Source organism: Pelodiscus sinensis, chromosome 5 (genome assembly GCF_052426305.1).
Source record: "Pelodiscus sinensis isolate ZL-2025 chromosome 5, ASM5242630v1, whole genome shotgun sequence".
NCBI lineage: Eukaryota > Metazoa > Chordata > Testudines > Trionychidae > Pelodiscus > Pelodiscus sinensis.
In genome coordinates this window covers 80,773,286-80,789,540 of record NC_143056.1, presented here as the reverse complement: position 1 = coordinate 80,789,540, position 16,255 = coordinate 80,773,286, and the positions used below count along the sequence as shown (strand labels likewise).

Genomic DNA, 16,255 nt, shown 5'->3' with positions numbered 1-16,255 from the left:
GTTCAAAGAAAGGTGCGCTTTGGATTTCGCCTCGATTCTGTTTCTCGCGACCCGATCAACAAATATTGGGGTCGCTTCAGTCAGATACCGGCCTGGTCAGGGAGTTTCCTGCGACTATTAGACGGATTTGATAACATTCCTTTCCGAGTCTGGCTTTCTAGGACAGCCGGAAAGTCGAAAGGGGTTTTATTTTTTCCTTCCCTTTCAATAGAGGAACGAAAATCTGTTCCCAGTCAGTAAACATGACAGTCTGGGGAAATCAGCTGTGGGCTTATATTAATTTGGAGCAGAGACGCTGTATCATCATAGCCTCAGTGTTTGCTTTTATTCGTTTACACAGCTTCCTTTACAACCAAAAATAATCACCGCTCCTCTTCGCGGAGGCACTTTGGACAAAAACAAAGCAGCACAGATATGCCCAGCAATTCGCCAATTATTTTTAATCGCTAGTTTTCAGTGTGTTGTCCAACTACCCTTTAACTCGGTAACGGTTCCTGAATTAACCTCTCACTTCCAGTGACACAAATTGGTCATTAGAGAGGGAGAGTTTTATAGCAAACCTTTTCACAGCGCGGCAGATTAGCCTTGATTGGAAGCTAATTGAATTTTCGTGGCAACTTGATGCAGCTAGTAGTGGAGAATAGCCTCACTGGACAGAGCCTTGCTTTCAACCCTCCAGAGCTGCAAGTTATGATCATGCCCAGTGTAGTCTGGATTGAGATGAGATTGTCGTTCATTTCTCTGTTGAAGAGAAGACCAAACGCCAAGTACCATGCCGCGCATTTTTATTCCCAGCGTTTTGAAACACCCCCACATTTCTTGATTAGGCTGGTTAAGGCTGGTACTGGTTCTTTGCCAATAGACTTGACTTCGAAACCGCTGGCTCGAAACCCCTTTATTCCACACGCACAAAGACGTATTCTCCTTCATTCCTGAGTCTAAAAGTTCAGTGAACTCGAGCTAGTGGCTATAAAACTGGAGCCGGACCTGGAAAAGATGCGGTTATCTTCAAGGCGAAATACTCACCGGGTAAAGAGACCCAGAGGAGAAGCTCAGGGTTGGGTTTTCTCTGAAGATTTCCCACTGGCCGTCCAGAAGTGGGGTTATTTTAGAAAGACGTGAATGCATCGAGTTGATTTGGTTTTTATTAAGTCGTAAGAGAGAGGGAGAGCGAGGACTGTGGGACGGCGTGGGGAGGGGGGGACAAAAAAATGAGGAAAGAATTAAGCAGGTAATAAAGAGAATGAGGAAGGAAAATCCGCTGAAAGCTTTCTTGGATCAGAAACTTGACCAAGCACAGCGCTGCTGCTCTGCTCTGAGGGGGGGCTTGAAAATGTTTTGAAATCTAATAAATGAATCCATCTTTGGCGATTGCACCAGGCCCTCACGAGAAACCCGGGAGTGTCGCTAGGATCAAGGGCAGCCCCTCTTGCTGTACCAGAATGGGTTTAGCACTGAGGCGCGATCGCGATGTTTGTCAGGCCACCATATTTACAGCGGGGGTTGTGTATTATTGTACCACACTCCCTGCCTGCTGGCACAATCCGCTTCTGAGCGTCTAAACGGCTTCGCTCCGCAGGCCCCTCCCTGCCAGGTTCCTCCTTTGCGATCGGGGTGTTATTCCCTAGGCCTGCTCGGCTCCATTCGAATGGGGCAGCGTTCCTTTCCCGGCCATAGACCTCAGTCTGAGCACGGGTGCGTCTCCCCCGCGCCCGAGGTGTGGAGGGGGGGGGCACATTTGCAAAAGCCCAGCGTGTATATTTATAGACAAGCGTCAACTCTCCCCTCCCCCCCCCCCCCCACACACACCGGTTGCCCGGACCTAGGGCCCACGGCTCGCTTAGGAGCAGGAGCCGGGCCTCCGGTCTCCAGCGACTTGTAGGCTCATCTCCCTCGTGCAGGAATGTCCGGCGGCCAGGAAAGGGTTAAGGGCCCTCAGCCTGAAGAGCTGTGGATGCAGTTTGCGTAATATCTTTATTACCGAAAACTTCAAGGTAAGAGCGCGATAGAAACCAGATGTGAGGGAGGGAAGAAAGGCGGGGAGGGGGGGGGTAAGTGTAAGGGGCAGCAGGAGTTAACAAAGTGGAGTCGGGTTCAGCTGATGGGACCGGGGCGATACCGATTTGCTTGTAAACCCCTTTGGGGTTGCCATTGACCTTTGGGTCCAGGAAAGCCTTTTCCAGTCCCCCTGCCGGTTCCAGCCTGACAGCCTCGGAGCCAGGTTCTCTATAGAACCGCTTCTCTGCTACCGGGGGCGTTATAATACACACGTCCTGAGCAACAAAGCAGTGTGTACGTAGCAACGTCTGCAAGAGAAAGACACGTGAAAACCCTCCCTGGGTTGTACCGGTGATCAGAATTTCATACAACTGCTAATAAACAGCCGTAGGCGCCAGAGCGAAGTTGCCCTGGGTATGGAGTGGCTGCCTTCAGCTCTTACTCAGGGGACCCCGCAGCAACACTTGAAAGGGTTTCACAGTCCCTGGCAGCCCTGGAGAGGGCAGGAGGAGCGGGGGTGCTGCCAAAGGGTTAATTGGGGGAAAGGGTGAAGGTCTTAAAGGGATATGGCTCGGGAGCTCCATAGTGGTTTTAATAAAGCACCTAAGGGGGGGGGGGGGGGGAAAGTAGGGAGTTACAAAACGTAAGGTCCCTGCAGCTGCGTTGCAAAATCAATAGTGAAGAGGCCAGAACGAATGGAGTGTGTCATCCCCATTAAATTGTTCCCGGCCCTTCCGCCCTGCACAGAACCCCATATTCATCCCCTAATTGCATTACTGTCATGTGTTGGGTTTTTCTATTTTTTAATAATAAAAAGTTGGTTTATGCAAAAAGATTCCCCCCTCGCTGCTCTCCTGCTTCCTGGGCCCCCTCCCCTCCACTGTCATCATCTGCATATTAATTGTGGGAGAGGTCTCGGGGTTTGTATGCGCTGGGGGGGGGAGGGAGACTGTGGAGAAGAGTCTTTCTTTGGACTAGCTCGGAGGGTGAGGCGGAGAGTGAGTGTGAGCTGGAGAGGGAGGAGGGGGAGACCCCTTTCGCTCTGCAAGATCTTGAGGGGGCTTTGGAGATCTGGTCAGCTTTCAGGAACATCTGAATCCTCTTAGAGCTGCCTGGCCCAGCTGTGCGTGTGCATGTGAGACAGAGAGCGAGAGAGGGAGAGGGAGAGCGGCAGGCTCCTGGTGCCCCTCCAAGCGCATTAAGGACACTCGGGCCTTTTAATTTTAGGAATGAATGCTGATACTTGTGTTTCTTATTGTGATCCGGCTGCCATGGATTCCTACTACAACGCAGCCTCCCAGAGCACAGAGGGCTCCTCGCCTTTTAGGGCATTTCCAGCAAGTGACAAGTTCAGCCCTGCTTTCCTGGCCAGCAAAGGACAAGGCTTTGGTGACAGCAGCAGTAAGTGCCGGAGCCGCTATAGCCAGCAGGAATGCCAGTCCCTGGATGGCAGCGGGCAGGCTCCCAGCGCTGCTGGGGCACCGGGCTCCTTTAGCAAATACCACCCGCAGCAGCAGCATCTCTACATGCAGCGAGGCCCCTGCAAAACTCCTCCGGAGAGCAACCTCAAGCTGCAGGAGACCAGCAACCACAACGGAGCCCTGCAGGTCTCCTGCTACGGTGAGTCCAGTGCAAACGGCTCCGGCCCCGGGCTGGGTCAGTTGCTGCTGACAGTGGCTGGGGCGGCGGGGAGGGAGATGGGAAGTGAGGCGCGCAGAAGCGCGTGTTTGGTGTACCGGGGGCCACAGGCTTGGGACCTCCCGTGTGCGCTGTGTCCCTGCTCTGACTAAAGCCCGGCTGGAAACAACCGGGATCCGTGCCAGAGTGAGGACGGCGGGATCGGGCCTGTTTCTACCAGAGTGTAGGAGGTAAATTGATTCGGGGTCCTACCGGGGTCTTCCCAGCAAGCACTTGGAGCGATATCCCGGCCCGAGCTGTTCCCTTCATACTGCTCAGCCTGTGCAGCCTGAGCAGTGGGTCCTGTCTTCCACTGCAGGCGAGCTCATGGCACCGGAGAGGAGAGAAAACAGCCGCGTCCTCTCCCACTACAATGCACCTACTCCCGGGAAAAGAGTGGGGTGGGATGTAGAAAAGCTACCCATTTTCCAGAGGCTGCTCTGAAATTGTGTGTGTGGGAGGGGGAACACGCCCCAGGGGAATGTATTATTATTATTTATTATGTATTATTACGCATAGAACTACTGGAGTCATTTACAGACTCGCATCTCTTGAGTTTAATATTGTTATTGTTGTTTTTGTTATTTTTATAAAGTGAGAGTCTGTTTGTGTTTCCAAACATAGCCGTATTCCCAAAAACCCCTGTATTTTCTGACAGCAGCTTTCTTCCTTTTTTGAATGCCTCATTTCCTTTCGGCGCGGTGCAATGAAGTATTGTAATTTCTCTGAAACTGACGCCCACCTAGAGATTGCTATCCTGCTACTAGGCCCTTTCCAAATGACAGAAAATCCGTAATTCTGTTCTCTAAAGTCCCCACCAAGTGTTAGTGAACCCCTGCTAAATTATTCCCTAAAGTAGCTTTCTGTTTAAACGGAAATCCTAGGAGACATGTGCTCTCCTCATTATTGGGTTATCTTTATTATTCGCCTTTCCTTCCTCCCCTTTCCCCCGCACAAAAATGCCATTCTCTTGTTTTTTGCCCTGCATCTGAATCATCAAAGGTAACACTCTTGCATCCTCTTCATTTCATTAGTGGCAATTAAGACATCTCCTCGCATTGGCGCTAAGCTAAATAGAATTACGCCGGATTTATTCTCATTATCTGTGTGGGGATGTGCTTAAATGACAGAAAAACGTTTGTTTAGGCGTTTCCGTTATACTTGGAGGCTCAAAAAATCCTCTTCTGTTAAAGCAAAGTGAAAATAAAATATCTCTCTATCTAATCATCGATCTAATTCTTCCTTAATTCTACGCTAATGATAGTGACTACTACGATCTGAACTCACTGCAGTCTGAATTTCACTATTTCAAAACCAAGTTTCCATGGAAGTTCATTTTTTTCCCACTATTCCATCAAACAAAAGTTACCGAAAGCATCTCTAGTTCGAGAAGGAACAAGAGGAATAAAGAGAAAGCAGAACACTAGCTATGCCGCTCAAAGTGAGCAAGGGAGAAGGGTTACAAAAGAGACAGGAGAACTGCGAGGCAGCCTTCTGCGGCTCCTGCTTTTCCACAGTGCGGCTGCGGTGTGCTGGGGTTATTTCCCATCCGTCCTTCCTTAGTTCCATTTTCTTTGAACTCTGGTTCAGATTATGTCTGGGCTTCTCCAATTGCTTTTATTTAATTATTGACTTTCTCTCCATGCACCTCCCTTCCCCCTTTCCAGACTTGAAACAAGTCAAAGGCACCTTTACCGCTCCCTCCCCCCCAACATCTCCTGAAGGCTTCGAGTGTTTGCTGACTATAGGAAAAGCTGGAAGGGACGGGGCCCGGGGTTACATTAACAAGCCATCCATCACTCATGCTGCAAGGAGCTGGCCTGGGCAGCCCCTCTCAAAGGGGTGCAAGGAAGAGAGATGCTTTGAAATGCGCATCCAAGCAGGCTTCAGTTGCACTGGACGCAGTCCCCGTTAGCGTCACTCTATGTCCCTGAAGGACAGCTGGCTCCAGAGACATAGATCGAACTAGAGTCTCCTAAAGTTCCATAGGGAAAGGCCTCCCATGTTGCTAACCCCATGATCTAAGTGAAAGAGCCATAAGCACAGCCTGAAAGCGCTGTAAAAAAAAACCCCAGCCGCTTTTAATGTTCCGAAGAAGCCCCTTTTCCCGTCCGCCAAGGGCGTGGGCTTTTGATAGTTCCAGTCCCTAACTTTCCCTCCGGCACCATTCTGGATGCGGGGAATCTGGGACATTCCTTCCCAGAAATGACAGGGGCAGACGAAATCAGAGCGGCGTCGGTTCATTTCCCGAGAACTGAAATTACTCTGCCAGTGCCCAAGACTTCAGACCCAAATTTTTTCTTCAGGGGCTTCTGATCCCCCAGAAATGCTTCAGGGAAATAGGAAACAGGGTGGCATTGATTTTGTTTGCCATGCTTGTACTTTTTTCTCCTAAAATACCAGGTCAGGAAACTCATCATGTCTGAATTATCAAAAAGAAAACAGCGCAGGGTAAATCCTCTGCGTTCGTGGGGAATAGAGACAATGAGGACTGGGTCTAGTCTCCATTAGACAGGTTAGTGGAGCCACTCCAGACCTGCGGCGGTGTAATTGAAATCAGCGCTTGGCCCTGGGTCACTTGGTGAGCAAAAGGAAAGATAAGGGGTCGGAGGTGCTGCAAAAGTCTGAAAAGGGGAAGACCGCTTCCCCACTCGCGGTGATTTCAAAGGCTACTTCTAAATTCCACACCGCCGATCTGTTCCTCCGCGCAGCGCTAATGGCACCCCAAGAGGGAACGCGCAATGTCAGCGGCTGATCCAATGAGTTACAGCGCGTAAGCATTTTAATGCACACGCTGCAGAGCCCTCCGAGTTACCTGATACAGAGCTGTAATAGCCACATACTCACCTGGAACATTATATGTCATTACCCTCAACCTTTCAGCCACTCATTTCCCGAGACACCTCCCTGCGAATTTCAAGACGATAAATCAGAAGGTGCTGGGGCGAGAAGGAGGGGGGAAGAGAGGGAAGTGTCTCTCTTTATACTCCCCAAACATGTGCCATCGATATGTTTTCAATAACGACTTTCAGTATATTGGATTCCACTAAATAATTCGCGGAGCCTTTAACATAGATTGTAAATTCTTTGGGACAGAGGCTCTATCTGCATATGTTCTTCTGCATCTCGAGGGCTCTGCAGACGCCATTACTGGTTAATTAGCAGTGAATAATTTGATATTTGATGCGGCCATTTCTCAGAGGTGCCTGATTTCAGTTCTCTGCTAACTGGATTTCTTTTTTTTTAGGTTGAAAAATCCAAAGCGTTATCTTAGCATCTGATGACACTTTGCAAGGCAGTATAGAAACACATGAATTTAGTACTCACATTAGTGCCACCAAAAATCTTTATTCCTATCCATTAAATATGTATTTATTAATTCATTTATTTGTCTGTTATTAAGCAGAATTCCCAAATGACTTCAACTACAAGTTCTGCCGAAGAAACTAATGGCACGATAAAACCCATAACAGTTTTTACAAGTCTAGTGTCGAGTGGCTTAGTAATAAAAGTAATAAAAGCCACATGGATCCGTGATTATTATTAATTATTATTATTATTATTATTATCAATGATCGCGATGGCTACTGATTTACAGAGTTGTTGGTCAGTCATAAATATCCACAATACAATGTGGATCGGCTGCTGCTTAGAGCAAAGAAAGGCATGCCGGTATTTCTTCTTTTCTAAAATTAAATGAACATTTCAGAGCCGTGTAAGTTGATGTGATTCCGCAGCTGAAATGGAAAAGGAGGGTTAACCCTTTCTTTGTGGGGTGCACAAGCCCAGAGATAGAATTCCTGCTTCACAAGCCGCAAAGGAAGGGGGTGGGAGGCAGCGAAAATCCGCAGGGCCTCTTGCTCAAGGGCAGGACAAAGCTTCCCGGGAAGCGAGCGAGCGAGCGCTGTATTTTTTTTTTCTCCCACCACTATGTTGAGTCGCCACTCGCACGCAGGCCGCTATATCCTGTAATGATTTGCATGCAGTGGAAATTAGCATAATTGCAATAACGAATAATCGCTCTCGTGTAGTTCTGGTTAACCAGGCCGGGCAGTTTTGCCAAACCCCAGCGTGTGTTTTCTTTTACTAATCTCGGGTTTTCGGAGTCCCTCCTGGGCAGAGTTTAGCTCCAGAATTCAGTGCCCTGTGGATACAGTCACGGCGGCTAGGAATGGGCCGATGAGCATCGCAGGCGAACTCCTGGCGTTGGTCAGCTGTTTGTGTGTCTGTATTAGCTAGTTCAGTGGCCGCCAACCTCATCCCAAACGGTGACATGAAGCATGCTGCCTGGGCTGGGTTGTCTTCCTCCCCCTTCCCCCCTCCAGCGCATCGGTTTTAGACTGGCGCTGCCCTATTGGCTTCACTGGAGTTAGCCCGAATTTCCCCTGCCCGGAGCGGAGACTCGGACACCGGCGCCCGGGAGGGTCACGTTGGGATGACGATGAAACACACTTGGCCTCACACCAGAGGGTAAAGCGGCGGATTCGAGCGGGTCCCAAGAAACAATAGGAGGGGACCCCCCGGGCCCCAGGAAACAATAGGGGGAATCCCCCCAGGAAACAATGGGGAGAATCCCCCCAGGAAACAATAGGGGGGCCCGTTCCACTCTAGCGTGATAACAACCACCACCCGGGACCGGTTAATGCCGATCGTGCAGGGCCGGGCCTCCGGGCGCCTTTGCGATAGACCGAGGGATCCCTATGCCCAGAGCTGACCTAGCACTCTGGGCTGGGGGGGTGGGGGGGGGAGAGAAGGAGGGATGCTCCTGGCCTGAGGTGGTTCCCATCATAACCAGGCTTTCCAGACTGGTTGCAAGGCTCTCGGCGCCCCCACTGTACAGAGTGTCTCAGCGCCCCTGGGGTGGGCTCCGATTTCGCAGCTGTTCGGTGCTGAGCCCGGGCTGCGGGAAGCGAGCCTTTGGGCTCACTGCACCGCCCGCTTCGTGTTAGTCCCACCAGAGCCGAGCGTGACCAACGAGTGTGGAGACTTGAAGGTTTGGCGCTCGTGGCCTCCGCAAACCAGGAAAAATGCCGTTTTATTTGCTTGTGATTTTCCTCTCAGTTTACTGCCCTGTTAAGCGATCCGCCCTATATCTCACTGTCCAACTGGCGGGAGAGCGACTTAGGAGTGCCGAGAAAGTACCTACGCGGGCTTGTCTCGCCAGAGTTAGCCCCTCTGTAAAATTCCAGAGGAGCCTTTTCCTTGACCCCTTTATCTCCTCGCTTTGCCCCCTGCGAATGCCCCCCTCCCATCAGATCCTTTGGGCCTCCGCCGGTGCGTACTGTACCCTGAAACTGAACAACCTATGAAGTCCGATCCTAATCCCCTCACAATGAGATCCTAACCCCTCCCCTTTTCACAATGAAACCATGAAGTTTTGGATGCGCACATAGGAGGGGGATCGATCCTGAGCCCAGGACCCTTCTCCCAGGTTTTGTCTTCACTAGCAAACTCGGACGGGATGAAATCCTGGTTCACTCTGCCGGAATTGCGCTACTAAAGGAGGGGCACTGGAACGAGTCCTGCCCGCAGACTCAGCCCATACCCACTCCTCGTTCTGAATAGCTCTTTCCCTTTGTTAATTTCAACCGCGGGTGCCTTGTTGATTTCCGTTGGGGTTGGCTAGTTTCTGTCGCCCGCCGCCCTCTTCCGCCTGGATCACAAACACACAAAGCCCCTTAACTCGGCCCTCCGCGTTTTTCTGGTCGTCAGCATCTAAAGCTTGGGAATGAAAGCAGCGGTCGGGCTTTGTGCCGGTGTCCCACATGAAACGCTGTTAGCTGCTGGGCTGGAATGTCCCATCCAACCCTACAGATGTGAAACAAACTGCAAAGATTCTGTGAGGGTGTGAGGTTTATGGATTTATTTTTTTCAAAACAAACTTGTTGTATCTAACCTATAAAAAGCGTGTGGCTGCCATGCGCGTTGCTTTCTATTTGTACAGTTCTTCCAAGGCCATCTACTGGATAGTAACTATAAATATAGTATCAAGAGAGTTCTAGCGGACAACAGAAATGCTTCTAGCTCATTTGTGGCGCATTTCGGTTGCGGTGTCATTGAAGCGAATGAAAGGTGTTAGTTTGCCTTAGTGGTTTCCATTCCGCATTGCCAATACAGTACCCCCACTAGTCCCATGCATCCATTTTGCAACAGACAAGGAAATGGTCCGATCACTTCTTGTACAATTTAATTTCTAAATTCTGTTTGTTTTCGCTGAAATCAAAGGGCTGGGAGTGACCCAGACTGGTCAGACAACAAGATGGGTCGTGGAAACCAAATCTCGGAATCTAGAGGCAAAGAACTCGGGTCTGATCTTTGTACAATAGACTTTGTATATTACGAATAGAATTTGCGCGCGTACCCACAGTGAAAGCGTCTCTATCTGAATGCAACAGCAGTGCTTCCTCTCTCCACACCCCCTCCCCGGCAGTCAAACTAACAATTATGGATTATTCCCCAAACTGGAACCAAGAAAAAACCACACCTAAGAGCTGGTTATGTCTTGGTTTAGAGGTGAGGAGAAACATCAAGTGGTTCGTATATTACAGTAATCTGAATTGCGATTTCTTTTGCGTAGAGGTGAGGTAAATTACATTTCTTGGGGGGAAATATTGCTGCCTTGAAATACTTCTTTTTTCTTTTCTTTTTTTTTTAAGAAGGGGGAAAACTGTTAGGGGAATGAAAGAGAAATATGCACTGGGATGTTTGCTCAGAGGGTGAGGTCAATGCAAATTGTTTTTCCTGGCATGGGAAAATCTTTAAGTACCCAGTTATACAAATAATAAAGATTTACTTTATTTCCGAGTAAATATCAAATGCGATCTATAACGCTTGATTGGTAAGAGCAGAAAGAAATTGCCATATGAATTAAAGGAGCTCCCCAGGCTGTTTTTTTTCTGGTATATTTCTGTTGACATTTTTGTAAAATACCGTCTCAGAATATGCAAGCACTTTAAACGTGGGGATAGAACTATCTTTGCTCCAGAATGAGCCTTTGTCTATAGCTTTTGTCTTTAGCTAACAATATCAAAAGATATTTGGGGCCTGATCCAAAGCCCACTGAAGTCGATGGAAAAAGGTCCCATTGACTTTAATGGACTTTGGATCAGGAGCATAAAACGCAAAAATCCCTGCCTTGAAGGTGTCGGTTGAGAAGTCCCTAATCCGCTGTGATCAGGGCAGCCAATCTCCTTTTCGGTCTCTGCCCGCTCCAAGCAGGGCTAAGGGCTCACGTTATAGTGGGAGTCTCCTGCCATTTGTCCTCTACGTGAGAAGCAGTTTTATTGAGGGAAATATCAGCTCGTCCACATCTGCCTGAGTCAAAATGGGGGGAGGGGATGGTTTGGGGGCCGGTGGGTCACACATAAATGGCTCTTCCTGTATGTCTAAGGGGTTGCCACAGTTTCAATATGAACATTTAGTGTAGAGGTGAAAATATAAGGACCCTGCAGAGGAAATGCCCAAGGTGTGAGCTGCCTAGTGCGTGTGGCTAGAGGACAGCTACCTATAGCCAGGGAAAGGAGGTGGGAGAGAAGGCCCGTTTTGGCGTATTTCGCTGCTTACAATGTGTCTAGCGATCCCCATCTATCAGGCTGCCTTTCTTTTCCATTTCTTTCTGCCCAGCAGATCCTTGGGTGCTAGGAAGTTGAGGGAGGTCATCTTGAGAAGCTCCCCCTCCTTTACGTTCAGATGGGCCGGGAGGCCATTCGGAGATATGTATGGTTGGTTGCTTACCCTCACTATCCATGTGTGCGTCTACACTGCAAGGCTATTTCCAGATACCATAAGTATCCTGAAATAGATACCCAGCTTTCCCTTATTTCAAAATATTTTTCAAAAGAATGGGCATGCTATTTCCCCAGCTCAGTAAACCTTGTTGCAGGAGGGATAAGAGCTGGCTCGAAATAGCATATTATTTCAAACTTTAGCACCATGTAGATGTGCCAAATTTCACAATAAGCTATTCTGAAGTAAAATCAAAATAAGATACACAATTTGCATAGTGCAAATTGGATATCTTATTTCAAGTTTAAGGCTAGTCTGGATGCAAAAAGTCCACTAGCTCTGAGACAAAGGGTGCAACTACCCTGCACAGTAACTAGAAATAAGATACAATTTGAACTGTGCAAATTGCATATCTTATTTCCATGCTATTTTGAAATAGCTTATTTCATCACTTGGTACTGTCTACACAGAGCCAAATTTCAAAATAAAATGCTATTCTGAAATGATCCTTAGGGTATGTCTACACAGCAACATGATTTCAAAATAACTAGCATTATTCTGAAATAACTTAGTCCCTGACTACAGCAGGAAGTTATTTTGAAATAATATCAAAATACTGTCAAGCTGGAGGACTTCTTACTCTGACTTTTGTAACCCTCATTGTACAAGGAGCAAGGGAAGTTCAAGGAAGAGTGCTTTATTTTGAAAAGTGCTGTGTAGATGCCCCCAATTTCTATTTCAAAATGAGCTACACAATTGACACAGCTCTATTTGCATAGCTTATTCCAAGTTCAGCCCTGCTGTGTAGATGCACCGCGATCTGCGCATGGGCAGATGGCCGGAACCGGCTCTTCTGGGTTACAATCTACTCACCACAGGCGAGTAGATTGTATCATTTGTCAAGCCCTGCTTATACTCCTCATAGAATGAGGTTTACATGGAGGTTAGAATAGTGATCTGGTAATAACAGGCTTGCTGTGAAGATGGAGGATAGCTATTTCAGGATACTCCAGTATCCCAAAACAGCATTGCAGTGTAGACTACAAAATATTCAACTGCCCCATTCCTCCCGCTTCAAGGCGTGTCCCAGTTCAATGATGGTATGTTATTTTGAAATAATGCTGCTCTGTAGACATAGCCTAATAAGTCACCCTCGGGGCTTACCAAGGTACAAGGGATGGATGTGAGCTAGCTTGCTGCATTATGGAGGCCAGCTGAGTGGAAGTTTGAGGAGTTCCCAGACAGGACACAGCAGTGCAACCCCTGTGCACCGCAGGCCTTCGTTAATATCCCCCTGCTCTTATGTGATCCTGACCATCAGCAGGTGGAGTCGAACCGCCATCTCTCTCCCAATGGGGAAACGGGCAATTAGACACACAAATAAACTAGCCATTAGCATCAGAATGAGGTGGGTTCTTTTTTAAATGTGATTTTCTGGGCTTCATCCTCCTGTCCTGTTGCATCGATCAAAGGCAGCCGGAGCTGCAGAGAGACTTTTGTTTCGGGCCCATTTTTCTTCCTTTAATCCGCCTCCCCGCAGGCAATAATAGATTGAAAGTCCGTAAGAGCGGACCCCACTGGGGCAGCTGCTGGCGGTGCCTGAAGAGGGGCTCTCATACACACCTATCCGGCCCCCCATCACGTTCCCCCCTCAGCTAAAGCCCCTTCCTGCGGTCACGTGCGCAAGCCAGCGGTGCTGGGCAGGGATCAGAGCCGAGCTGGAGCTCAGGGGGGGAGCCAGCCTGTCTCCGGGCCGCGCCGGAATGGGGCAGGTTTGACAGGTTCTGAACTTTCACTCCCCTCGGAGGCTGGGAACCCGGCTCTGCTCCTGACCAGGCTCGGGGGAGACGCGAGCTACCTGCAGCTTCTCCTCAGCAGGCAAGAGCAAAGGGCGGGGGCGGAGGAGGAACTGTGGTGGGGAGTGAGGGTAAAGGATGAGTACGGGAGCGCGCTGGGGGAAGGGAGGAGGGGGCGCGCCAAGCCAGCCTAGCGGGGAAAGCGGGCAGGAAGAAACCCCGCGTGCCAAGCCTGAAGATGGGGGCTGGGGGAATGGGGCGCTGCCCGGAAAGGCCAGAGCGGGACCCGGCGCGCCGGGCCCATGCAGAGAGAACAGGGAGGCAGACCGCGAAACGGGACAAAGCGGGAGCAAGGGAAGGAGGCAGCGAGCAAGCGGAGCAGCCGGCCCCGCAGTCCTGTGAGAAGCGGCCCCTTCCCAAACGCTGTCACGTCGGGCTGCTGGGCCAGGGCCGCGCCGCAGGGCTCCCCGAGGTGCAGCTGACGCTGCTCTGGCGCTTGCCGCCTCTTTCGTACAATAGGGCCACCGGCTCCGCCAGTCACAGGCGCCGGCAGCACGCTCCCCGGGTGGGGCGGGGCGGGGCGGGGCGGGAGCGCGCGCTCCAAGGAGTTGGGCTCGGCTCGGCTCTAAGCGGACACTGGAGGGAGCGGAGTCCCCCCCATCTGCGCGCACAAACCGGCAGGGTTTCCTCAGCGAGCGGCGGCTGAGTCGAAGGTACGGCTCGCGCGTGGCCCTGGCGCTCCCCAAGCGGATCCCCCCCAGTCTGTTCCCAAAGCGCTTTGCTTCTCTCGGCTTGGCCGCCAGAGCTGGTGTGAGACGTTTATAGGGTTCCTGAACCAAGCTGCTTAGAACAGCGATGTGTCAAAGGACCGGGAGCTTCCCCTTGACCTGCCACTTTCTCTTCTAGGCAGGAGGCGTCTTTAGGGCTGTTTATGTTCACGTTGTCCAGTGCGGCTTGGAATTAGCTCTGCTTTACCTGTCGCTTTCTGCAAAGGTTTTCCAGCAGCAGCAGCAGCAGGGGGAGGAAAAAGAGTCTTAAATGTTTATTAATCGGGATTGTTTTGAAAGCAACACCCTGTAAAATAGATGAAGAAACTGATGGGGAAAGAGACTTGGGGTACTTAAATAAATGTGTCTTTTACTATAAGAGTTTGATGTAGGAGTCCCATTAACAATGTATATTATTGCCAGATAGCACAAATGAGCTTTGTGTGTGTGTGTGTGTGTGTGTGTGTTATCTAGGGCTGCAGGCTGTTTATTTTGTGCTCCCTTTTGAGGGTATTTTCACTGTGGTTGCATGACTAACTGGCGGGAGTGATTCACTGGCTGCTTTATGGCTGACTGCTCAAAACAAGTTGTGAATCAAAAGAGATGTTTTGGCTTTAGTTTCTAACCTCCCAAGTTAATGCACTCAGAGTTTAAGGGGAGCTAATGTGCAGACTTCAGTCCCTCAGATCTAAAAGATTTATCCCTTTCCAAGTCCTGCATGCAAAGCCTTGATGAGTTTCCCTTGTAAGAGGGAGAGGGTGTCTTGGTGGCTCTTAGCCAAAGTCTAGTGCTTAAGGAGATCTCCAGCCACATCCATAGCCACTTAATTGTCCAAGTGCCTGGCTCTGTTGTCAATTACATACTGACATTTTTAAAGTTATTTATTATCTTATCAGTAACTTTGCACTTCTATAGCAGCTTTCCTCCATTGGGCTCTAAGCACTCTGCAAAAATGGGAAAGTATCATTAGCCCCATTTTACAGTTGGAGAAACTGGGGCCCAGAGAAGGAATGTGATCTGACCCGGGCTGCACTGTGAATGTAATGGCAGAATCAAGGACAGAAACGAAGTCTTTTGGTGGGCAGACCCTTATTCAAAGTATTAACTTGTAGCAGATCAGATGTTTATATGTGCCATGACCTCTCTTTATCTTTAGCTAGTTAACTTTGCAAAGGACCTCAATTGCCTACATTTTCGAATGTAAATCTGGGTGACTCAGTTGTTTGGATGTCCAACTTGAGATGAGGCCTAGATTTTCTGAAAATGCTCAACATCAGTCTCAGAAAAAAGGGCCTCTAAGATGTTTCATACTGGGAATTCAAAAAATCACAAATCAAACGGTGTTTTTTGAAAATGTAAAGCCAATAGCTTTGTAGAAAAGTATTTTTAAAAAAGAAAGAGCATTTGCTCACAAGTCTAGACTGCATTGCTATGTTGGGATACCGGAAGTATCCCAAAATAGCAATGCTGCGTCCAAGGACTGTGGCCGCTATTTCAGAAATTTTTTTGAAATAGTGGATGCGTTCTTTCACCCTCCCTGTAAACCTCGTTCTATGAGGAATAAGGGATGGCTTGAAAGAGCACTTTATTTTGAAATTTGGCACCATGTAGATGTGCCCAATTTCAAAATAGCCTCTTTAGAAATTAAATCAAAAAATGATACACAATTTGGTATGCAAATTGCGTATCTTTTTTTCAATTTTACAGTGTAGTCTAGACATAGCCTCAGAATTAGGAAAAACCTGAGGAGCTCCACAGCAAGCCTAGGACCTTTATGATTCAAGAATGTTTATGTAGTACAGAAATATTTCATATAATTTATAAGGAGAGTGTTATGTTAATTTATACCAGTCTTTTCAGGTGCTTTAAAGTTTTAAATGGCATTATGTATACTGAGGGAAGAAAACAAATGATGTTTAACTCTGTGAATAGATTTTCAAAAATGTTATTTATTGCACTTCACAGCTTTTGTTTCCAATCTAATGAATGCATCTCTCTATTTCCACTGTTAATTAAAATGAACTGCTATGTTAGGAATGGTTCTACTGACCTAGATCTTTGTATGATCTTCTTTCCATCTGGGAAAGATTGCAGGGCAAGCAGAGGAGAAATATCACGGTGGGAAGGGGAATGGAGGAAGAGGGATGCAAAGCAAAAGAGAAACGGAGAAAGCTGTAATCAGTAGTGAGAAGAGGCAGACAGAAATTTCTATGAGCTGGGTAATGTGAGCAAAGGGGTTTCACTGTGGTCTGAATACAAATGCAGAGGGATGGATATTGTTTTGGTGGAAGA

The 16,255-nt window shown here is 48.7% G+C and overlaps 1 protein-coding gene across 8 annotated transcripts in view; it reads left to right on the top strand.

Annotated features, from left to right (window-relative positions):
• ALX4 (ALX homeobox 4) overlaps nucleotides 1–16,255 on the top strand; it is an 88,490-nt gene that overhangs the window by 26,144 nt on the left and 46,091 nt on the right. Inside the window, exons 1-2 of one of the 8 annotated variants that reach the window (XM_075927529.2) lie at nucleotides 922–1,994; nucleotides 3,226–3,618. The exons of 3 other annotated variants lie outside the window; for them this stretch is intronic. In XM_075927529.2, the coding sequence (XP_075783644.2) occupies nucleotides 3,228–3,618 (391 nt within the window). In that variant the 5' untranslated portion in view covers nucleotides 922–1,994; nucleotides 3,226–3,227. Of the gene's footprint in view, nucleotides 1–921; nucleotides 1,995–2,937; nucleotides 3,619–13,447; nucleotides 13,910–16,255 lie in introns of those variants that run through there. 4 more of the 8 variants (XM_075927530.2, XM_075927528.2, XM_089778555.1 and 1 more) reach the window with 4 other exon arrangements.